Here is a 24,846-nt window from a genome sequence, read left to right as displayed (position 1 = left end):
TGTGTGCCCAGTAGATCAGCCGATCACGGATAAGCACAGGCACGTACCGCAGTCCAGCTGGACACTGAGGTGGAGATGGATCTGTGCATAATGCCTGCTCTATATCCGCATCCATCGCCCATACTACCGGCGCCACAATGCAAGAGGCCGGGAGTATGGGGGTGTTGTCTCTGGGCCTCTCCTCTGTGTCATACAGCCGTAACAATGCGTCTGCCTTCATGTTCTTCATACCAGGGATGTATGACAGTGTAAAATCGAATCGGGTCGACCTGGCCTGGCAAGGATTCAGCCTCCTCGCTGCCCAGATGTACTCCAGGTTATGGTGGTCCATCCAGACGAGGAAAGGGTGTTTCGACCCTTCAAGCCAATGCCTCCACACGGACAAGGCTCGGACAACAGCCAACAGCTCCCGATCACCAATGTCGCAGTTCTGCTCCACTGGGCTGAGCTTCTTAGAGAAGAAGGCAGAGGGGTGGAGCTTGGGTGGAGTGCACGAGCGTTGAGACAGGACAGCGCCTATTCCTACCTCGGACACATCCACCTCCACTACGAACGGTATTGATGGATCGGGGTGGGCCAGTACCGGGGCTGAGGTGAACAGACTCCGCAGTTTGCTGAAGGCCAGGTCAGCCTCAGCAGACCAGCGGAGCCAGGACGGCCCACCCTTCAACAGAGATGTAATGGGAGCTGCGACCTTGCCAAAGCCCCGGATAAACCTCCGATAGTAGTTGGCGAAGCCAAGGAAGCGCTGCACCTCCCTAACCGTGGTTGGAGTTGGCCAATTATTCACGGCTGAAATGCGATCTCCCTCCATCTCCACACCTGAGGTAGTAATGCGGTATCTGAGGAAGGAGACGGACTGCTGGAAAAACATACACTTCTCTGCCATGGCATAAAGGTCATTTTCCAACAGTCGGGCCAGCACTTTGCGAACCAGGGACACATGCTCGGCGTGCATAACGGAATACACCAGAATGCCATCGATGTAGACCACTACACCGCGACCAAGCATGTCCCGAAACACCTCATTCACAAAGGACTGGAAGACGGATGGAGCATTCATCAAACCGTAGGGCATCACCAGTTATTCATAATGCCCCGTGGTTGTGCTGAATGCTGTCTTCCACTCATCCCCCTCTCGGATACGCACCAGGTTGTACGCACTCCTGAGATCTAATTTGGTGAAGAAGCGCGCCCCATGCATTGACTCGATCACTGACGGAATGAGGGGGAGAGGATAACTAAATCTGATCGTCTCCTTGTTCAGTGGTCGATAATCAAAGCACGGGCGCAGACCGCCGTCTTTCTTCTTCACAAAGAAGAAACTCCAGGACGCGGGTGAAGTGGAGGGCTGTACAGTGGGGAGAACAAGTATTTGATACACTGCCGATTTTGCAGGTTTTCCTACTTACAAAGCATGTAGAGGTCAGTAATTTTTATCCAGAAAATCACAATGTATGATTTTTAAGTAATTAATTTGCATTTTATTGCATGACATAAGTATTTGATACATCAGAAAAGCATAACTTAATATTTGGTACAGAAACCTTTGTTTGCAATTACAGAGATCATACGTTTCCTGTAGGTCTTGACCAGGTTTGCACACACTGCAGCAGGGATTTTGGCCCAATCCTCCATACAGACCTTCTCCAGATCCTTCAGGTTTCGGGGCTGTCGCTGGGCAATACGGACTTTCAGCTCCCTCCAAAGATGTTCTATTGGGTTCAGGTCTGGAGACTGGCTAGGCCACTCCAGGAACTTGAGATGCATCTTACGGAGCCACTCCTTAGTTGCCCTGGCTGTGTGTTTCGGGTCGTTGTCATGCTGGAAGACCCAGCCACGACCCATCTTCAATGCTCTTACTGAGGGAAAGAGGTTGTTGGCCAAGATCTCGCGATACATGGCTCCATCCATCCTCCCCTCACTACGGTGCAGTCGTCCTGTCCCCTTTGCAGAAAAGCATTCCCAAAGAATGATGTTTCCACCTCCATGCTTCACGGTTGGGATGGTGTTCTTGGGGTTGTACTCATCCTTCTTCTTCCTCCAAACAAAGCTTTATTTTTGTCTCATCAGACCACATGACCTTCTCCCATTCCTCCTCTGGATCATCCAGATGGTCATTGGCAAACTTCAGACGGGCCTGGACATGCGCTGGCTTGAGCTTGCGTGCGCTGCAGGATTTTAATCCATGACGACGTAGTGTGTTACTAATGGTTTTCTTTGAGACTGTGGTCCCAGCTCTCTTCAGGTCATTGACCAGGTCCTGCCGTGTAGATCTGGGCTGATCCCTCACCTTCCTCATGATCATTGATGTCCCACGAGGTGAGATCTTGCATGGAGCCCCAGACCGAGGGTGATTGACCGTCATCTTGAACTTCTTCCATTTTCTAATAATTGCGCCAACAGTTGTTGCCTTCTCACCAAGCTGCTTGCCTATTGTCCTGTAGCCCATCCCAGCCTTGTGCAGGTCTACAATTTTATCCCTGATGTCCTTACACAGCTCTCTGGTCTTGGCCATTGTGAAGAGGTTGGAGTCTGTTTGATTGAGTGTGTGAACAGTTGTCTTTTATACAGGTAACGAGTTCAAACAGGTGCAGTTAATACAGGTAATGAGTGGAAAACAGGAGGGCTTCTTAAAGAAAAACTAACAGGTCTGTGAGAGCCGGAATTCTTACTGGTTGGTAGGTGATCAAATACTTATGTCATGTAATAAAATGCAAATTAATTACTTAAAAATCATACAATGTGATTTTCTGGATTTTTGTTTTAGATTCCGTCTCTCACAGTTGAAGTGTACCTATGATAAAAATTACAGACCTCTACATGCTTTGTAAGTAGGAAAATCTACAAAATTCTCCCCACTGTATATACCCCTGGCGCAGGGACTCGGTGACGTATGTTTCCATAGCCACCGTTTCAGCCTGCGACAGGGGGTACACATGACTCCTGGGAGGTACAGCGTCTGCCCGGAGGTTTATCGCGCAATCCCCTGCCCGATGAGGTGGTAACTTGGTAGCCTGCGTTTTTGAAAATGCGTGCACCAAATTGAGGCATTCTGGGGGAATGCGCACGGTGGTGGTATTGTCTGGACTTTCCACCGTGGTTGCACCAACGGAAACACCAAGACACCTACACTGACACTCTCGAGACCACCCCGTGAGAACCCTCTGTGGCCATGAGAAGGTGGGGTTGTGGAGTGCTAACCAAGGGATACCTAATACCACAGGGAAAGCAGGGGACTCAATAATTAAAAAAAGACATCTGCTCACAATGAGTCTCCTGGGTAATCATGGTGACTGGTGCAGTAACTTCCTGAACAAACCCGGACCCTAATGGTTAACAATCAAGTGCTCTGATGGGGAGTGGAATGGATAGGGGAACCAATGAAATGCCTAGACGGCGTGAGAATGCCCTGTCCATAAAGTTCCCAGCTGCACCTAAATCGACTAGCGCCTTACACTGGGGAACTACCATGTGAGAGGGACTGTAGATGGATAGGGTACAGTGCGCAGCAGAGGGCTCTGAACAAGTGTGGGTGTTCGATACCTGGGGTGATGCGAGAGTGCCCTGCCTGCCGCCTCCAGACCCAAAAGAGCGTTGACGACAACGTGTGGTGTACTGTCCCTTCGTGCCACCAGAGTGGCACTGTCACTGTCGTCCTCCGCTCTCTCGGACGGCGGCTCCACCCAGCTCCACCAGCTCGGGATCCGAGTCGGCTGGGGTGGGAACGGGCAGACCCCTTCCAGGACGTCCTCTGGCTGCCAGCAGGTTGTCCAAACAGATGGCCATGTCCACCAGTTGCGTGAAGGACAACTTGGTGTCCCGGCAGGCTATCTCCCGTCGGACGTCCTCCCGCAGATGGCACCGGAAATGGTCGATTAGGGCCCGCTCGTTCCACCCGGATCCCACTGCAAGAGTCCGAAACTCCAAAGCAAAGTCCTGCGCGGTCCTCGTCCCCTGCTTCAGGTGGACCAGCCGCTCGCCCGCCTCTCGACTTTCGGGCGGGTGATCGAAGACAGCCCGAAAGAGGTGAGCGAACTCCCCGTAGTTCTCCAACGCGGCTCCTCCTTCGTTCCAAACCGTGTTGGCCCACTCCAGGGCTTTCCTCGAGAGGCAGGAAACGAGGACGGACACTTTCTCCCGCACCGATGGGGCCGGCCTGATGCTGGAGAAGTAGAGCTCCAGTTGGAGGAGGAATCCTTGGCAGAGCGCCGCCGTCCCGTCGGCGCAGGAGGGTAAATCACCGAATACACAGTGTATTCCGTTGTACACAGTTGCGCTGGATAGCGACAACAAAATACAGGCACAGGGGATAAATCTACCCCGGCAATACAAGGTACGGGTAGCTCCAACAAAATACAGGCACAGGGGAATAATCTACCCCGGCAATACAAAGTACGAGTAGCTCCACCGAGCTACACTCAACTCACATAAAACAATCACCCACAAGGACAAGGGCGCAGAGGGAACACTTATACATGGACTAATGAAGGGATTTGAACCAGGTGTGTGTAATTGATAAGAAAAGACAAATGGAATAATGATACAGTGAGGGAAAAAAGTATTTGATCCCCTGCTGATTTTGTACGTTTGCCCACTGACAAAGAAATGATCAGTCTATAATTTTTATGGTAGGTTTATTTGAACAGTGAGAGACAGAATAACAACAACAAAATCCAGAAAAACTCTTGACCAAAATGTTATAAATTGATTTGCATTTTAATGAGGGAAATAAGTATTTGACCCCCTCTCAATAAAAAAGATTTCTGGCTCCCAGGTGTCTTTTATACAGGTAATGACCTGAGATTAGGAGCACACTCTTAAAGAGAGTGCTCCTAATCTCAGCTTGTTACCTGTATAAAAGACACCTGCCCACAGAAGCAATCAATCAATCAGATCCCAAACTCTCCACCATGGCCAAGACCAAAGAGCTCTCCAAGGATGTCAGGGACAAGATTGTAGACCTACACAAGGCTGGAATGGGCTACAAGACCATCGCCAAGCAGCTTGGTGAGAAGGTGACAACAGTTGGTGCGATTATTCGCAAATGGAAGAAACACAAAATAACTGTCAATCTCCCTCTGCCTGGGGCTCCATGCAAGATCTCACCTCGTGGAGTTGCGATGATCATGAGAACGGTGAGGAATCAGCCCAGAACTACACGGGAGGATCTTGTCAATGATTTCAAGGCAGCTGGGACCATAGTCACCAAGAAAACAATTGGTAACACACTACGCCGTGAAGGACTGAAATCCTGCAGCGCCCGCAAGGTCCCCCTGCTCAAGAAAGCACATATACATGCCCATCTGAAGTTTGCCAATGAACATCTGAATGATTCAGAGGAGAACTGGGTGAAAGTGTTGTGGTCAGATGAGACCAAAATGGAGCTCTTTGGCATCAACTCAACTCGCCGTGTTTGGAGGAGGAGGAATGCTGCCTATGACCCCAAGAACACCATCCCCACCGTCAAACATGGAGGTGGAAACATTATGCTTTGGGGGTGTTTTTCTGCTAAAGGGACAGGACAACTTCATCGCATCAAAGGGACGATGGACGGGGCCATGTATCGTCAAATCTTGGGTGAGAACCTCTTTCCCTCAGCCAGTGCATTGAAAATGGGTCATGGATGATGGGTATTCCAGCATGACAATGACCCAAAACACACGGCCAAGGCAACAAAGGAGTGGCTCAAGAAGAAGCATATTAAGGTCCTGGAGTGGCCTAGCCAGTCTCCAGACCTTAATCCCATAGAAAATCTGTGGAGGGAGCTGAAGGTTCAAGTTGCCAAACATCAGCCTCGAAACCTTAATGAATTGGAGAAGATCTGCAAAGAGGAGTGGAACACAATCCCTCCTGAGATGTGTGCAAACCTGGTGGCCAACTACAAGAAACGTCTGACCTCTGTGATTGCCAACAAGGGTTTTGCCAACAAGTACTAAGTCATTTTTTGCAGAGGGGTCAAATACTTATTTCCCTCATTAAAATGCAAATCAATTTATAAAATTTTTGACATGCGTTTTTCTGGATTTTGTTTGTTTGTTATTCTGTCTCTCACTGTTCAAATAAACCTACCATTAAAATTATAGACTGATCATGTCTTTGTCAGTGGGCAAACTTACAAAATCAGCAGTGGATCAAATACTTTTTTCCCTCACTGTATATGGAGCGGCAGTGGCTAGTAAGCCGGTGACGACGAATGCCGAAGCCTGCCCGAACAAGGAGGGGAGGCAGCCTCGGCGGAAGTCGTGACACTTATTCTAAAATGGATTAAATCTTTTTTTTTTCACACATCAATCTACACACAATACCCCATAATGACCAAGCAGACCCTTTACTCAGTACTTTGTTGAAGCACCTTTGGCAGTGATTACAGCCTCGAGACTTCTTGGGTATGACGCTACAAGCTTGGCACACTTGTATTTGTGGAGTTTCTCCCATTTTTCTCTCCAGATCCTCTCAAGCTCTGTCAGGTTGGATGGAGAGAGTCGCTGCACAGCTATTTTCAGGTCTCTCCAATATGTTTGATCGGGTTCAAGTCCAGGCTCTGGCTGGGCCACTCAAGGACATTCAGACACTTGTTCCAAAGCCACTTCTGCGGTGTCTTGGCTGTGTGCTTAGGACCGTTGTCCTGTTGGAAGGTGAACCTCCGCCCTGGTCTGAGGTCCTGAGCGCTCTGGAGCAGGTTTTCATCAAAGATCTCTCTGCACTTTTCTCCGTTCATCTTTCCCTCGATCCTGACTAGTCTCCCAGTCCCTGCCTCTGAAAAACATCGTAGGGATGATGCCAGGTTTCCTCCAGACGTGACGCTTGGAATTCAGGCCAAAGAGTTCAATTTTGGTTTCATCAGACCCGAGAATCTTGTTTCTCATGGTCAGAGTCGTTTAGGTGCCTTTTGGCAAACTCCAAGTGGGCTGTCATGTGCCTTTTTCTGAGGAGTGGTTCCTTCTGGCCACTCTACCATAAAAGCCTGATTGGTGGAGCGCTGCAGAGATGGTTGTCCTTCTGGAAGGTTCTCCCATCTCCACAGAGGAACTCTGGAGCTCTGACAGAGTGACCATCGGGTTTTTGGTCAACTCCCTGACCAAGGCCCTTCTCCCCCGATTGCTCAGTTTGGCCAGGCGGCCAGTTCTAGGAAGAGTCTTGGTGGTTCTTCCATTTAAGAATGATGGAAGCTACTTTGTTCCTGGGGACCTTCAATGCTGCAGACATTTTTTGGTACCCTTCCCCAGATCTGTGCCTCGACACAATCCTGTCTCGGAGCTCTAAGGACAATTTCTTCAACCTCATGGCCTGGTTTTTGCTCTGACATGCACTGTCAATTGTGGGACCTTATATAGACAGCTGTGTGCCTTTCCAAATGATTTCCAATCAATTTAATTTACCACAGATGCACTCCAATGAAGTTGTAGAAACATCTCAAGGATGATCAATAGAAACAGGATGCACATGAGCTAAATTTCGAGTTTTATAGCAATACATATGTAAATTAGGTTTTTCAGTTTTTTTCAGTTTTATAAATTTGCAACAATTTCTGAAATCCTGTTTTCGCTTTGTCATTATGTGGTATTGTTTGTAGATTGGTGAGGGGAAAAAATTATGTAATCAATTTTAGAATAAGGCTATAACGTAACAAAATGTGGAAAAAGTCAAGGGGTCTGAATACTTTCTGAATGCACTGTACATACAGTACCAGTCAAAAGTTTGGATACACCTACTCATTCCAGGGTTTTTCTTTATTTTTACTATTTTCTATAGTTCTATAGAATAATAGTTAAGATATCAAAACTATGAAATAACACATATGGCATCATTAAGTAACCAAAAAAAAGTGTTAAACAAATCAAAATGTATTTTATATTTGAGATTCTTCCAAGTAGCCACCCTGTGCCTTAATGACAGCTTTGCACACTCTTGGCATTCTCTCAACCAGCTTCATGAGGAATGCTTTTCCAACAGTCTTGAAGGAGTTCCCAGATGTGTTGAGCACTTGTTTTTGCTTTTCCTTCACTCTGCGGTCCAACTCATCCCAAACCATCTCAATTGTTTTGAGGTCGGTGGATTGTGGAGGCCAGGTCATCTGATGCAGCACTCCATTACTCTCCTCGGTCAAATAGACCTTACACAGCCTGGAGTTGTGGTTTGGGTCATTGTCCTGTTGAAAAACAAATGATAGTCCCACTAAGTGCAAACCAGATTGGATGGCGTATCGCTGCAGAATGCGGTGGTAGCCATGCTGGTTAAGTATGCCTTGAATTCTAAATAAATCATAGACAGTGTCACCAGCAAAGCACCCCCACACCATCACACCTCCTCCTCCATGCTTCACGGTGGGAACCACACATGCGGATATCATCCATTCACCTACTCTGTGTTTCACAAAGACACGGCGGTTGGAACCACAAATCTCAAATTTGGACTCATCAGACCAAAGGACAGAGTTCCATCAGTCTATTGTCCATTGCTTGTGTTTCTTGGCCCAAGCAAGTCTCTTCTTCTTATTGGTGTCCAGCAATTCAACCATGAAGGCCTGATTCATGCAGTCTCCTCTGAACAGTTGATGTTGAGATGTGTCTGTTACTTGAACTCTGCAAAGCATTTATTTGGGCTGCAATCTGAGGTGCAGTTAACTCTAATGAACTTATCCTCTGCAGCAGAGGTAACTTTAGGTCTTCCTTTCCTGTGGCGGTCCTCTGGAGAGCCAGTTTCATCATAGTGCTTGATGGTTTTTGCGACTACACTTGAAGAAACTTTTAAAGTTCTTGAAATGTTCTGGATTGACTGACCTTCATGTCTTAAAGTAATGATGGACTGTCGTTTCTCTTTGCTTATTTGAACTGTTCTTGCCATGATATGGACTTGGTCTTTTACCAAATAGGGTTATCTGCTGTATACCACCCGTACCTTGTCACAACACAACTGATTGGCTCAATTGCATTAAGAAGGAAAGAAATTCCACAAATTAACTTTAAACAAGGCACACCTGTTAATTGAAATGCATTCCAGGTGACTACCTCATGAAGCTGGTTGAGAGAATGCCAAGAGTGTGCAAAGCTGTCATCAAGGAAAAGGATGGCTACTTTGAAGAATCTCAAAGATAAAATATATTTGGATTTCTTTAACACTTTTTTGGTTACTACACAATTCCATATGTGTTATTTCATAGTTTTGATGTCATCACTAACATTCTACAATGTAAAAAATAGAAAAAAATAAAGACAAACCCTTGAATGAGTAGGCATCTCCAAACTTTTGACTGGTAGTGTACATACATACATACATATACAAAGGACACAAGTGAGCCACCCAAAACATAGGCTACAATGAGGGAAAAAAGTATTTGATCCCCTGCTGATTTTGTACGTTTGCCCACTGACAAAGAAATGATCAGTCTATAATTTTAATGGTAGGTTTATTTGAACAGTGAGAGACAGAATAACAACAAAAAATCCAGAAAAACGCATGTCAAAAATGTTATAAATTGATTTGCATTTTAATGAGGGAAATAAGTATTTGACCCCCTCTCAATCAGAAAGATTTCTGGCTCCCAGGTGTCTTTTATACAGGTAATGAGCTGATATTAGGAGCACACTCTTAAAGGGAGTGCTCCTAATCTCAGCTTGTTACTTGTATAAAAGACACCTGTCCACAGAAGCAATCAATCAATCAGATTCCAAACTCTCCACCATGGCCAAGACCAAAGAGCTCTCCAAGGATGTCAGGGACAAGATTGTAGACCTACACAAGGCTGGAATGGGCTACAAGACCATCGCCAAGCAGCTTGGTGAGATGGTGACAACAGTTGGTGCGATTATTCACAAATAGAAGAAACACAAAATAACTGTCAATCTCCCTCGGCCTGGGGCTCCATGCAAGATCTCACCTCGTGGAGTTGCAATGATCATGAGAACGGTGAGGAATCAGCCCAGAACTACACGGGAGGATCTTGTCAATGATCTCAAGGCAGCTGGGACCATAGTCACCAAGAAAACAATTGGTAACACACTACGCCGTAAAGGACTAAAATCCTGCAGCGCCCGCAAGGTCCCCCTGCTCAAGAAAGCACATATACAGGCCCGTCTGAAGTTTGCCAATGAACATCTGAATGATTCAGAGGAGAACTGGGTGAAAGTGTTGTGGTCAGATGAGACCAAAATGGAGCTCTTTGGCATCAACTCAACTCGCCGTGTTTGGAGGAGGAGGAATGCTGCCTATGACCCCAAGAACACCATCCCCACCGTCAAACATGGAGGTGGAAACATTATGCTTTGGGGGTGTTTTTCTGCTAAAGGGACAGGACAACTTCACCGCATCAAAAGAACGATGGACGGGGCCATGTACCGTCAAATCTTGGGTGAGAACCTCCTTCCCTCAGCCAGGGCATTGACAATGGGTTGTGGATGGGTATTCCAGCATGACAATGACCCAAAACACATGGCCAAGGCAACAAAGGAGTGGCTCAAGAAGAAGCACATTAAGGTCCTGGAGTGGCCTAGCCAGTCTCCAGACCTTAATCCCATAGAAAATCTGTGGAGGGAGCTGAAGCTTCGAGTTCCAAAACGTCAGCCTCGAAACCTTAATGACTTGGAGAAGATCTGCAAAGAGGAGTCGGACAAAATCCCTCCTGAGATGTGTGCAAACCTGGTGGCCAACTACAAGAAACGTCTGACCTCTGTGATTGCCAACAAGGGTTTTGCCACCAAGTACTAAGTCATGTTTTGCAGAGGGGTCAAATACTTATTTCCCTCATTAAAAAGCAAATCAATTTATAAAATTTTTGACATGCGTTTTTCTGGATTTTTTTGTTGTTATTCTGTCTCTCACTGTTCAAATAAACCTACCATTAAAATTATAGACTGATCATTTCTTTGTCAGTGGGCAAATGTACAAAATCAGCAGGGGATCAAATACTTTTTTTCCTCACTGTACATACACACGTCTGTAGTGCAAGGAGATGGTGTAAGATTGGCATAATTCATGTACAATACCAACTCTCTCGCTCTCTCTGTCTCTCTCTGTCTCTCTCTCTCTCTCTCTCTCTCTCTCTCTCTTTGTCCTCAGATAAGGGGCGTAACAGCATGGTGTCTACAGAGAGTGCGTCGTCCACCTATGAGGAGCTGGCGCGGGCCTATGAACACGCCAAGCTTGAGGAGCACCTACAGCACGCCAAGTTTGAGATCACTGAGTGCTTTATCTCCGACAGTTCCTCAGACCAGATGACCACGGGCACCAACGACAACGGCGACAGCATGACCTCCATGAGCACCCCGTCCGAGACGGGCCTGTGTCGCTTCACCGCCTCGCCACCCAAACCCCAGGACTACGACCGCGGAAGACCTACCAACGTAGCCGTGCCCATCCCCCACCGCGCCAACAAGAGCGAGTGGACTGCCAAAAGTGAGTATGAGACCTGTGCTTTGTTAGAATGATCCTATAAGTCGGGTATAATGTAACGGCCTCTAAGCATGGTTAGAGTGAGCAGGGTTGTTTGATGTACTTTAGACACATTTCGGTACTGTGACATATAACAAATGTGCATGATATTTCTCCCTCTTTCTCTCTTTCATCCCCCCACCCCAGGTGACTACTGTAACCTTCCCCTCTACATGAAGACAGACCCTTTCTTCCGGAAGCAGTCGGAGCTTCATGAACCATGCCCGGTGGTGCCGCCCCGCGAGGCCTCCATCCGCAGCCTGGCCCAGCGTGCGTACCACACCCAGGGTCGCCACATGACTATGGACTCTTCCAAGCAACAGCAGGCTCTGACTGTGGGCCATGCTGGCCTGGCCGGCCTCAGCTCCTCAGGGGGAGCATCAGGGGGTGGTAGTGGCAGTGGTGGTGCTGTAGGAGGGGCGACTGGAGGGCCGTCTGGTGGTTCCAGCACCTCCTCCCTGCCTCAGAGGACTCTCACCATGCCCGGCTCCTCCTCATCCTCTGCCCAGAGTGCTGCAGCTGCTGCCGCCACTACCGCCGCAGCCTCGGCCAGCGGGGGAGCCACGGGGGGAGACTCCAGAGACTCTCTGCTGGAGAGCAGCTCATCAGGCCTGGGCAGACTAGACAGACAGAAGCAGGCGGCTGGCGGGGCCTACTCCAAATCTTATACACTGGTGTAGCTGGAGCCACTGGTGTAGATGTTGGAGCCTTGGGAAGGGTTAGGGGCTACACAGACAAATGTACAGTGGCTTGCGAAAGTATTCACCCCCTTTGGCATTTTTCCTATTTTGTTGCCTTACAACCTGGAATTAAAATGGATTTTTGGGGGGTTTATATCATTTGATTTACACAACATGCCTACCACTTTGAAGATGCAAAATATATTTTCTGGTGAAACAAACAAGAAATAAGACAAAAAAACTGAAAACTTGAGCATGCATAACTATTCTGACCAGTTACCCAGTCCCTGCCGATGAAAAACATCCCCACAGCATGATGCTGCCACCACCATGCTTCACTGTGGGGATGGTGTTCTCAGGGTGATGAGAGGTGTTGGGTTTGCGCCAGACATAGCGTTTTCCTTGATGGCCAAAAAGCTCAATTTTAGTCTCATCTGACCAGAGTACCTTCTTCTATATGTTTGGGGAGTCTCTCACATGCCTTTTGGTGAACACCAAATGTGTTTGCTTATTTTTTTCTTTAAGCAATGGCTTTTTCCTGGCCATTCATCCGTAAAGCCCAGCTCTGTGGAGTGAATGGCTTAAAGTATTCCTATGGACAGATATTACAATCTCCGCTGTGGAGCTTTGCAGCTTCTTCAGGGTTATGTTTGGTCTCTTTGTTGCCTCTCTGATTAATGCCCTCCTTGCCTGGTCCGTGAGTTTTGATGGGCGGCCCTCTCTTGGCAGGTTTGTTGTGGTGCCATATTCTTTCTATTTTTTAATAATGGATTTAATGGTGCTCTGTGGGATGTTCAAAGTTTAGGATATATTTTTTTTTTACCCAACCCTGATCTGTACTTCTATACAACTTTGTCCCTGACCTGTTTGGAGAGCTCCTTGGTCTTCATGGTGCCGCTTGCTTGGTGGTGCCCTTTGCTTAGTGGTGTTGCTGACTCTGGGGCCTTTCAGAACAGGTGTATATATACTGAGATCATGTGACAGATCATGTGACACTTAGATTGCACACAGGTGGACTTTATTTAAATAATGATGTGACTTCTGAAGGTAATTGGTTGCACCAGATCTTATTTAGGGGCTTCATAGCAAAGGGGGTGAATACATACGCACGCACCACTTTTCCGTTATTTTTTTTATCGCATTTTTATCATGTCACCACCAATTTGGACTATTTTGTGTATGTCCATTACTTGGAATCCAAATAAAAATCAATTTAAATTACAGGTTGTAATGTAACAAAATAGGAAGAAATCCAAGGGGGCTTAATACTTTTGCAAGGCACTGTACACACACCTGACTCCTGCACTGTCAGGCCGCTCGGCAGGGGCCAGATTGGGGTTTTTATAGCACAGGAGATGGTCTGCTTTCTGCCTGTTTGTTTTTTCTCTGTCTGTTTATCTTTTTCTCTCTTTCTGTTTCTCTCTCTCTTTCTCTTCCTCTCTCTATCAATTTTTATTTTATTTTACCTGGAAATAACTTGCCAAACTCAACATAATTTTAATATTTGTTTTTGCAAACTTACTTTCTTTCTCTCTCTCTCTCTCTCTCTCTCTCTCTCTCTCTCTCTCTCTCTCTCTCTCTCTCTCTCTCTCTCTCTCTCTCTCTCTCTCTCTCTCTCTCTCTCTCTCTCTCTCTCTCTCTCTCTCTCTCTCTCTCTCTCTCTCTCTCTCTCTCTCTCTCTCTCTCTCTCTCTCTCTCTCTCTCTTCTCTCTCTCTCTCTATCCTTCTCTCTCTCTCTCTCTAATTATCTGTAATTATCTGTTAAGACACCTCAGAACTTATGCACGAAATACGTTCCATGTGCACTTGTTTTCTTGAATTCAGAACGGTAAATGAAAAACCAAGTACTAAGAGATGTAGAGTTTCACATAAACCTGTCTAGATGTTTTAGACCGTTTTATGTGTTTCTTTTCACGTCTCTGAACAGAGAGTTCAGAGTTCATACAGCAGCGCATTGCCATGGAAAGTGCTTATGCATAAACCAACAACCTTGGTGTCTGTCTCTGGCCCTCCAAAGCCATCCTGGTACGGACTCACACAAACAGGTAACAGACTTTGGTTTCAACGATGATGTTGGAGGAGCCTTGGGGGAACTTTTTTCATGCAATTCATGACACAGTATAGAGTGTTACTGACTATTTTATAGGACAACAGGAAACAGAGAGAGGGGGAAAAAAACAGGAATCGTCTTCATTCGAAAGATGAATCTAAACTGTATTTTTTTTCTGTTTGTTTTTCTCTTCTTCTTTTGGAATATATAAACTCATGTGCATTAAAATATGGTAGAATGGATTCACAGAACCTTCACGAGCCTGCGTGTGTGCGTGTATATGTGTAAATATGTATACATGTGGCTGGTAAACACCTGCAGTGGACCTTTTTAATCAATCTGTATGCTGACTCCTTGGCGGAGGCGTGCGTTACAAACCTCCTGTCCATCTGCTACTTGTGACAGTGGTTTGGGGACGATGATGTCACACTGTATGATGTCACATGTCGGTCTCTCCCTTCTGGACTTTGGTTGGCCGGTGTGATTGACACTGGCAGCATCGCCTTGGAGATGGCGAGGAAGATGGACAGAGGGAGTTGATTTGCCGTGCATTAGAGGTGCAGGGGTGAAATGACCACCCCTCCTCTTGGTCCTCTCTCTTGTTCTCTCCATCCCCCTGAAGCAGGAAGAATACCCTTTGTTCTGTCGTTCATTTGCGCTTGGTGCCACATACCCCCATTCCTTCATACTACCCCTCTGTCTACCCAAACACCTCCAACCCATCCCCACCACCCCACACCCCCATCATCCATACCCCACACCCCCATCCTCCATACCCTACACCCCCATCCATACAGTCTCACTGTCACCTTCTAGCACACTCTGCTAGGCAGAGAGACATTTATGACAATAGTTGGGACTGACTGACAAACGGACTGCAGGACAACAGACAGACAGACTGATAAAAGATGAAACAGACAGAAAGATGGATGGATAAACCGATTTCAGATTGAAACAGAGGAGACTATACAAACATGATAATGATTGATTTGAAGGGCAAGATGGCAAGATTAGGCAGACAAAACAGTGGTTTAAGTGTTTAGGGAAGGATGGAAGAGATGGAAGAGATGGCAGGTGGACATGAGTTAGTCTTGTGAAATTAAGTGGTCTCAAGAATCAATATGTTGTCTAAGGCCCCCCCATCCCACTAAAATGTATTTAAGCTTATTGTCGAGTTTCTTTTTTTCTACACCCAAAGCTTAGCCCCATGACAAAGAAATGTCCCCCAAAAAAAGAATTGCTCCCAATGTTTGCAATGGACAATTTCACATCAGGGCTCTCGCAATATAAAAAAAAAATATATATATAATATTTGTGGTAAAATATATGTACATATATTTATATCTAAATATATAGCAAATATATAACTATTCAATAAAGCAGAGAGATATAAAGTCATCGTAATTGAAAATATATGAAAATATAAATAATGAGACAATCGCTCAGTGGAAGAAGCCGTGGGTTAAGAGGAAGAGTGGAGGAAGATGAGAAAGTGGAGAACGTGAAACGGCTAGCACAACCAAGAAAGATATAGATAGATGAAATAGAGCGTTAGCTACAGTATCTGAGGCCGAGTTTGGGGATGTGAACATTGATGCTATGGCCTCAAGGGCGTTTGCCCCTCTGCCAGGTACATAGGTAGCTACAGTGCAGGAGCAGAACTACACCAAACATGCCATTCAGGATGCAAACCAAAGTATCTACTGTAAGTAGTTAAGGCCCAATGATGGCTAGTACCTTAACCAGTGAGGCCGGTTGCAAACTAATGCTGTCGATTAGCATTTTGTAATGGTCAGAATGGCTTGTGGTCAGTGAACCCCATGGCAGCCAGTGTGGTTACTGTGTCTAATAACATCAGACCTGTGGTTGATTTGGTTTGGAGTTGCCCCTGTGGTCCACTGTGGTTGGAGAGTAGACACTGAGGTAGTTTTGTGATCATAGTGGTTTTTGTGGTCAGTGAGGTAAAGAGTGTTCATTGCGGTCAGCACAACCCTCTTTTAATTGTACCTGTGGAAAGGGTGAGGGACATCACTAACATAAGAAATAAAGATTTCAGGGAACCTTTAACCGTTTATAAGCAGTTACAGTGGATAGTTAGTGAGTAGCAGCTTCAGCACTGAGTCACTTAGCTGAGGCAACCTCCCCTGTTGATTTCAGTTTACAGCCTAACTCTGGCACAACCAACCCTGGCACAACTAACCCTGGCACACCTAACCCTGGCACATGGGGATTCAGGTAACATTGGTGGGCAATGCCACAGTGCCCAACCCACATTCTTATTGTGTACGTCCCCAAATCTAAGGCCAATTTAGAAGTATGACCCTACTTCAGGTGTTAAGAGAGGAAGAGATTACAAAGGGAGAAGCAAATGTAACCTGTTGTTTGTACCTTCCAAGGGTGTGTTCTGTTGACAACCTCCATGACGTCTCATGACTGAACTTAGTGAAGACAGCACATGTGTCTTACCATTGTCATTGTGTCCCTGCACAGTACTCCTATTCCGGACATACATATAACTGTTATAACTGCTCATAACTGACAACACTCACGCTCCCTGTCTGTTGCAGACAGTGAACAGGACAGGGAGTCTGCAGAGAGAAGAACCTTTCCTTTCCGTTGATATTATTATGATACTGTTTATTTTGTTTTGGCTTCCTTGGTTATGCAATTATTTTGAAATGGTTTGCTTTGAGACGCACAGTAGTGTCACGTGAAGGGGCAGGCCTGTTTAGCCATTTGGAATCAGGGACTCCCTAGCTCCAACCAATCACAGGAAAAGCTGTGTGCATATTGGGCGGGGTCAGGAATCAAACTCCCTCCCCTCCCCACCCTACCCTGACCTTTGCCCCACCTATTTGACCAATCAGACCCTCATTTACACCTGGTAATAACATGTGTCTTGTGATCAGATTTGTTCAAAATGTCTACTACAGCCCAATTTGATAGGGTGTGACCGGATGTGACCACAGATCCATTACCAGGACATGTTAGTACCAGGTCTCAAGAGGGTCTCAGATTCCCCCCTCCCTGCACCTCCTGCCCCAACAGCATTGCTACCCCACTATTAAAGACTTGTACATAGCAAAGTGTTTTGTATAAATGCGTACTATTTTCGACATCTCCAGATGAAACCAGGGCACAATGTAAACTTTGATTAAAGTTATAACTTGAAACAGGAGAGGGTTAAAGAAAACTATAGACGTATAGTAACACTACTTACAATTCGATTTTTGAATGGGGCAAAATAAATCCAGAGTGGACCACATATTGCTTTCACAATTGCGTCCTCTTTTTCAAGAAGTATTGTTGATTTTAAATATTTTGGGCCATTGATTGCTTTGTATTGATTTAATTTTTTGTTTATTTTTTTATTTTTTTTGAAATTTCTGTTGAGGAAAAACGGCATTGCATGCTCTGAATTATTTGTTGGTTATAAAAATAAAAAGGAAAGGGTTGAGGGGAAAAATCGTTAAAAAAAATACAGAGTTCTTAAACTTTTATGGAAAAGTTGCTTCAATTTGCAATTGCTTGTTTAACTCTACCGTTTTTTTTTTCTATGAAAACAAACAAAACCAGAAAAAGAGTACTCCAACACCTTGTGCAATAAAGCTATCTTTCTATGAGTCATGTCTTCCTTTTTCCATCCTTTCCTTTCTGCTGGATAAAGGGGTGTATTTAAGAAAATATCACAAGAATGATTGATTATACAGTCGGAATAACATCGATGTGAAATTAGAGCAATTCATTACCTCGACACAAGAGGTCAGTGCAACAACATAAAGAACACCAATCCAGGATTACTAAGGAGTTTAATTTAGTGTGTTGGGTGTATCTGTTTTTTGCATTTACAATCCATCTATTCATCTTTCAAATATGATACATACTGCAATACATACAGTACAATGTGCATGCTCTCACACAGACGCTGACACTCTCACATGCTCGCTGACACACACACACACACGCAAAGATACTCTCGCACATAATTATCTTCACAAATACAAATATGTACATAAGCATATGAAGGACATATTATTCATACATACATATATATTTAGTCACATAGTATGATACAGGATGTGTGTAATATTTTGTGCGTTAAATGAGTGGTTGAATGTATGTGTGTCTGTAAAATATTCGACATGTATAAAGTCAATCTACACTATTTACTTTGGTATACGTGCTATGTAAGATGGGTAATGGAGTTAGATTAAATGTTTGATCCTCTGCTCTTTACATTTTAGAGAGGACTCTGTCTGTCTGTCTGTCTGTCTGTCTGTCTGTCTGTCTGTATGTCTGTCAGTGTCCCCTGCGGGTGTATTGGTGTCCGTCTGTCCATCTGTCTGTCTTGCAGAGCTCCGGTGGTGCGGGTGTGACTTTACTTGGTCTCCTTCTTCTTCTGCTGGTACTTCCTGAACTGGTTCTGGATGGTTGCGGCAGCTTTCTCCACAGGCAGGGTGGGGCTGAGGGGCGCCGCTGCACACCCGTTGCTGCACGTGGAGTCTTTCCGATTGCACGTCAGGAGACAGGGCACAGCCAAAGTGGCAACAGCAACAGCCAGCGTTGCATTGGGGAAGAGGTCCGAATTTACTGTATGTAACAACGTAGCAAGTACATAAGCAGTAAGGCACAAGTGGTTTGTAACGTTAAGGGTTAAGAAGTTATGAAACATTTCAGCAAGCCTTTATGTTGGTAGGTGATTATACTTTATTATTATAGCTATATTGCCACGGACTGTTCTGGTGTCACGGATAAGAAAAATATAAATCCACATACTCGTATACTGCTTCCGAAGTGTTTTACAGAGAAAATGATGTTTTGACCCGTAACTGGGTTGTAATGAGGAAGACCCAGTCAAACCGTTGTCCGTTTCTCATTAAACACTGTGGGAGCAGCATACCAATGTGCCAATTAAAACATATATATATATAAATGTTTTGCTTTTGGATCCAGCACCTGGGAAATGTTTTCTAGATGTGCGCATTTCACTCTTTTAAAAATTGTTTGGTCTCATACTCACTCTTTCTGAACACTCCTATGCTGTTCCTCCTCTGGCCATCATACTGTAAAGAAGAATACAATGTAAACTGCCAAAGAAGCTACAATCAAAAGCATTACAACAAAAGATGTTAAAGGGGCAATCTGCAGTTGAAACAATAACAACTATTTTGGTGAAAAGTTGAGGGGATTGGGCTGGAGAAAAGTAACCACTCTCAAATTCATAGACAGAGCTATGGATGCAAGGACTGACCATCCATGATATCAAAATTATAGTTTTAACCTTGTTTTGAGGATATACAGTGTTCGTTTCCATTTGCTTTGTTTACAAACATTGGAGTAAAACAAGCTTATATTTCGGGTTCTGATGGGGTTCTGCAGTTAAACTAAGCTCACGAGGCATTTATAGGTTATATTCTTCCAGAATCAATGGTTACATATAATATATACGTTTAAAATAATGGATGTAGCAACTGCAGATTGCATCCCTATCACTTACACATACGTGCGCCTGCACGCACACACACACACACACTCACAAACACACACATTAATTGCTAGGCTACTGCAGGCATGCCTTATTGTCCATTTCCTGTTTGCTCAGTGTAAACGTCAGAGGTGGAATGTTTGGAACATGATTGCGTCATTCTTCACATGCCATTCCAAGACAGCCCAACTTGCAGACAGGCAGCAATGTAATTTTGTAGTGGTGTTTCAGTAGCCAATTCTGGAAATGTTGGTAATTGATGATTGTAGCATTCAGCAATACAAGAATGTAGGGCCCAGAGGCATTGAAAATGCTGTGCATTGTTGGATCCAAATGTGTTGTTAATTAGCTGTTTATTGTGTAATTCTATCATCACAATGGCATAGAAAAGGCTAAGTTATGCAATACATCCCTCTGTCAGTATGCTTTTGTCTCTTTGTGTCAGAATGACTATGGCACCCTCTATGGCATCTGATGAGTATGGCAGACTAACAAAAAGTATGCACCCTCTAATGATTTCATGAGATTTTCATAATAAATGTCTGGGGAAACTATACTGAGCACTGTTACAGTGACTTGCAAAAGTATTCATCCCCCTTGGCGTTTTTCCTATTTTGTTGCATTACAACCTGTAATTTAAATGGATTTTTATTTGGATTTCATGTAATGGACATACACAAAATTGGTGAAATTGGTGAAGTGAAATTATACTCCAATCTCCACAGCGGAGATTGGAGTATCTGTCCATAGGACCACTTTAAGCCGTACACTCCACAGAGCTGGGCTTTACGGTAGAGTGGCCAGAAAAAAAGCCATTGCTTAAAGATAAAAATAAGCAAATACGTTTGCTGGCCTAGTCAAAGCCCAGACCTCAATCCAATTGAGAATCGGTAGTATTACTTAAATATTGCTGTACACCAGTGGAACCCATCCAACTTGAAGGAGCTGGAGTAGTTTTGCCTTGAAGAATGGGCAAAAGTCCCAGTGGCTAGGTGTACCAAGCTTATAGAGACATACCCCAAGAGACTTGCAGCTGTAATTGCTGCAAAAGGTGGCTCTACAAAGTATTGACTTGGGGGGGGGGGGGGGGGGGTGAATAGTTATGCACGCTCAAGTTTTCCGTTTTTTGGTCTTATTCTTGTTTGTTTCACAATAAAAATATGTTGCATCTTCAAAGTGGAAGTGGTAGGCATGTTGTGTAAATCAAGTAATACAAACCCCCCAAAAATCTATTTTAATTCCAGGTTGTAAGGCAACAAAATAGGAAAAATGCCAAGGGGGGTGAATACTTTCGCAAGCCACTGTAGATACCTCTAGACCATTATATACTTCCCTTCCTCTGTACATTTGTTAAGTTCATTATATCAGCAGATTGCTATCCCTTTAACCAGAGATCACACAGCTAAAGCTGCACATGTTTTTGACACAACTTTGGTCCTTGACCTTTAGCAGAGCCACACCTACTACCTCTCCAATCTCCAGTCTAGGTAATGTCCGCAGACACAAATCCCCTCAATAGGGATTACAGGTACCACCTGCTGGAGGAGGTGAAGCCTTGGTTTGGCCTGCCTGTTCATCTGTCTGTCTACTGTACCTATCGGCCTGCCTGCCTGCCTGTCTGCCTGTCTGTCTGTCTCTGTGGAGCTGAGGCCTACATCATGTCTGACAGCAACCATTTTAAAGTAATTTCAGATCAGGCTTTTCAAAAGCAAAGGCTGCTTTGTCTTGTTATTGTAATACCAAAAGTTATTGACTGCGGCCACGTAACTTTCTTTTCAAATTCCATTCTTTCTCATGAAATAGTTCTCAGATACAGTTGAAGTCGGAAGTTGACATACACCTAAGCCAAATACATTTCAACTCAGTTTTTCACAATTCCTGACATTTAATCCTATTAAAATGTCCTGTCTTAAGTCAGTTAGGATCACCACTTTATTTTAAGAATGTGAAATGTCAGAGTAATAGTAGAGAGAATGATTTATTTCAGCTTTTATTTATTTCATCACATTCCCAGTGGGTAAGAAGTTTACATACACACAATTAGTATTTGGAGGCATTGCCTTTAAATTGTTTCACTTGGGTCAAACGTTTCGGGTAGCCTTCCACAAGCTTCCCACAATAAATTGGGTGAAGATTTGACCCATTCCTCCTGACAGAGCTGGTGTAACGGAGTCAGGTTTGTAGGCATCCTTGCTCGCACATGCTTTTTCAGTTCTGCCCACAAACTTTCTATAGGATTGAGGTCAGGGCTTTGTGATGGCCACTCAAATACCTTGACTTTGTTGCCCTTAAGCCATTTTGCCACATTTGCCACAACCAAGCTTTAACTTCCTGACTGATGTCTTGATATGTTGCTTCAACATATCCACATAATTTTCCTTCCTCATGATGCCATCTATTTTGTGAAGTGCACCAGTCCGTCCTGCAGCAAAGCACCCCCACAGCATGATGCTGCCACCCCCGTTCTTCACGGTTGGGATGGTGTTCTTCGGTTTGCAAGTCACCCCCTTTTTCCTCCAAACATAATGATGGTCATTATGGCCAAACAGTTAAAATTTTGTTTACTCAGAACAGAGGACATTTCTCCAAAAAGTATGATCTTTGTCCCCATGTGCAGTTGCAAACCATAGTCTGGCTTTTTTATGGCAGTTTTGGAGCAGTGGCTTCTTCCTTGCTGAGCGGCCTTTCAGATTATGTCGATATAGGACTCGTTTTACTGTGGATATAGATACTTTTGCACCTGTTTCCTCCAGCATCTTCACAAGGTCCTTTGCTGTTGTTCTGGGATTGATTTGCACTTTTCGCACAAAAGTACGTTAATCTCTAGGAGACAGAACTCATCTCCTTTCTAAGCGGTATGATGGCTGCGTGGTCCCATTGTGTTTATACTTGGTACTATTGTTTGTACAGATTAACGTAGTACCTTCAGGCATTTGGAAATTGCTCCCAAGGATGAACCAGACTTGTGGAGGTCTACAATTTTTTTTCTGTAGTCTTGGCTGATTTCTTTTGATTTTCCGATGATGTCAAGCAAAGAGGCACTGAGTTTGAAGGTAGGCCTTGAAATACATCCACAGGTACACCTCCAATTGACTCAAATGATGTGAATTAGCCTATCAGAAGCTTCTAAAGCCATGACATCATTTTCTGGAATTTTCCAAGCAGTTTAAAGTTACAGTCAACTTAGTGTATGTAAACTTCTGACCCACTGGAATTGTGATCCAGTGAATTATAAGTGAAATCATCTGTCTGTAAACAATTGTTGGAAAAATTACTTGTGTCATGCACAAAGTAGATGTCCTAACCGACTTGCCAAAACTATAGTTTGTTAACAAGAAGTTTGTGGAGTGGTTGAAAAACAAGTTTTAATGACTCCAACCTAAGTGTATGTAAACTTCCAACTTCAACTGTAGCATGGCCTATCTTCCCCCTCTCTCCACAGGCTCTCTTGTACACTGATACCATCCCCCACATCCTACTCTTAATCCCATTCCCAGCCTGAGCCTTCACTGCTGCTGTAACACATGACTACTGCCTGGCTGGATGTTAAGTCAAGGACCTCAGTCAACATTCACTTATTCAAGAACATGCAGTGGGTGAGAATATGACTCCTACTCCACAGCAGTCACCTCAGCACAGCACATTGTGTGCGACGTTAACTAATCAAAAACATTAAATGAAGAGGTATCTGAAATGGCTTGAAATCTAAGTGGTTGTTTGAGTTGTTCACGTTATTCCACAAACATGCTGCCATGACACATTGGAGGTATGTTTTTGGGAGGGGTGAGGTGAGAGGATGAGGTGTTGAGGTGGTGTTAGGGTGTGGTGCTGGCAGTGGCAAATGGTGGATGGGAATGTTTGAGTTACTGACCTCAGCTGTTGCGCTGCTTCTCCTTTTTTGAGACACGTGGTGCACCTGCCAGGGCAGAGTCTGGGTCACCATGAAAGGCAAGGGAGGATCACTGCGCGCAAACCGCACTCCTATCTGGGATAGACATGGAAAGGATTACATTTGTGTGTGTGTGTTCCTGAACTTCCTGTTTACCTAAATGCCAGTGGAACACTCGTCGTGTGTGTGTGCGTGCGTAGCATGAGAGAGAGGAGCATTAAACCCTGACTCTATGTGTGTGAGAGAGAATTAAAGCCTCTTCAATTGGTGTGTGTGTGTATGTTCATTCAATTACATAAAATCCTGAAGTGAAATTATGAGATCAAGTTGAGTATTGACCCTCAGTTCACTTTCCTTTTCACGCGTACAGAACAATAATCAGGACAACTTCCTCAATATTTTCTAATTAAAAGCACTCACTGTGGACAAAGCTATCTAAGATATTCATGCTCACATAAAAAAAGCTAATCAGACAGAATTCCATACACCCCCCAAAAAAGAAAACTCACACAATGATATAGCAAAGGCTAAATGGGGATCCTGATAAACTAAACTATACGTAGCATCGTAGCACCATAGATATTACATACATGGACAACTCTTTCGTGCACTTCATTATGACATTTGATGACGTTATTTAGACAGTTAGCAGCTTGAAGCATACCAAAGCCTATCAAATGTGCAATAAAGTGGTTCAAAGTCAAACATACAGATTGAATGACCTCAAAATTACATATCTAACTCCACAAGTTGGACCAGCTGTTAACGGCATGTCTTACCTTTTCAACTACTCTGACCACCATGTACATAGCTGTTAACATGGTAACTATCATCGTGACAACTATTCCTTGATGCCTGGGATAGGCTGCTGTGATATTGTTAATGTCCCTTATTTCCTCAGTCCAGCCGTGGAAGAGAGATCATGTACACGCTGATAGATCCAAACAGTCAGTGGAGTGCGCTTTGCGGGAGGTGGATGGAAAACACACACACACACACACAAAATCACACGCACACTCACATTCTCTGCCACGGCAGGCTAAGACCAATAAAGAGCTTTGCGGTACAGAAATAGAGAGGCAGTAATCTTTTCCTCCACGTTTATTATTACGTTTATCCCTCAGGTGTGCCATCACCTCCTTGAGAGTCAGGGAAGCTCTAGACACACTCTGGCCGACACAGGCGGCAATATGTTAAGTCATATAGGCCAATTTACATTCATAGTGTGGTTGTTGGTTGGACATCGTTGCTTTGGCATCCTGGTCTAGCAGATGCCAGTGCAGGCCAGGCTGCCTGGGGTCAGATGTAATGC

At 44.7% G+C, this 24,846-nt stretch overlaps 1 protein-coding gene and 1 pseudogene across 3 annotated transcripts in view; one reads left to right on the top strand and one right to left on the bottom strand.

Annotated features, from left to right (window-relative positions):
* The window catches only part of LOC311105738 (cell adhesion molecule DSCAML1-like), an 80,906-nt pseudogene extending 68,796 nt beyond the window's left edge, over positions 1–12,110 (top strand). The window contains exons 16-17 of the transcript in view: positions 11,059–11,394; positions 11,578–12,110. The product of the transcript in view is annotated as a cell adhesion molecule DSCAML1-like (transcript). The remainder of the gene's footprint in view (positions 1–11,058; positions 11,395–11,577) is intronic.
* Positions 12,111–17,963: 5,853 nt separating this feature from the next.
* On the bottom strand, positions 17,964–24,447 carry LOC311105682 (uncharacterized protein). 2 transcript variants are annotated; one of them, XM_084147899.1, is made up of 4 exons: positions 24,314–24,447; positions 23,517–23,630; positions 19,181–19,223; positions 17,964–18,750 (listed from the first exon to the last, which is right to left on the bottom strand). In XM_084147899.1, exons 1-4 carry the CDS (start codon positions 24,365–24,367, stop codon positions 18,539–18,541), a joined length of 423 nt encoding a protein of 140 aa, XP_084004025.1. In that variant the 5' UTR covers positions 24,368–24,447; the 3' UTR covers positions 17,964–18,538. The 2 variants fall into 2 exon arrangements, with proteins under 2 accessions (XP_084004025.1, XP_084004026.1); XM_084147900.1 differs by having other exon boundaries at positions 17,964–18,663.
* Positions 24,448–24,846: the final 399 nt, after the last annotated feature.

The sequence above is a fragment of the Coregonus lavaretus genome (genome assembly GCF_964263955.1).
Source record: "Coregonus lavaretus genome assembly, chromosome: 30".
Taxonomy (NCBI): domain Eukaryota; kingdom Metazoa; phylum Chordata; class Actinopteri; order Salmoniformes; family Salmonidae; genus Coregonus; species Coregonus lavaretus.
Note: the sequence above shows the minus strand (reverse complement) of the source record. Positions and strands in the feature narration are given on the sequence as shown.

What these genes read in the sequence shown, in the direction of transcription:
- LOC311105682 (XM_084147899.1), bottom strand. Translation starts at nt 24,367, where the DNA reads ATGATAGTTACCATGTTAACAGCTATGTACATGGTGGTCAGAGTAGTT. An exon ending in TGGTCAGAGTAGTTGAAAAG is followed by an intron (nt 23,631 to 24,313) that starts GTAAGACATGCC and finishes TGTCTATCCCAG; the next exon opens with ATAGGAGTGCGGTTTGCGCG. An exon ending in CATAGGAGTGTTCAGAAAGA is followed by an intron (nt 18,751 to 19,180) that starts GTGAGTATGAGA and finishes TGTTACATACAG; the next exon opens with TAAATTCGGACCTCTTCCCC.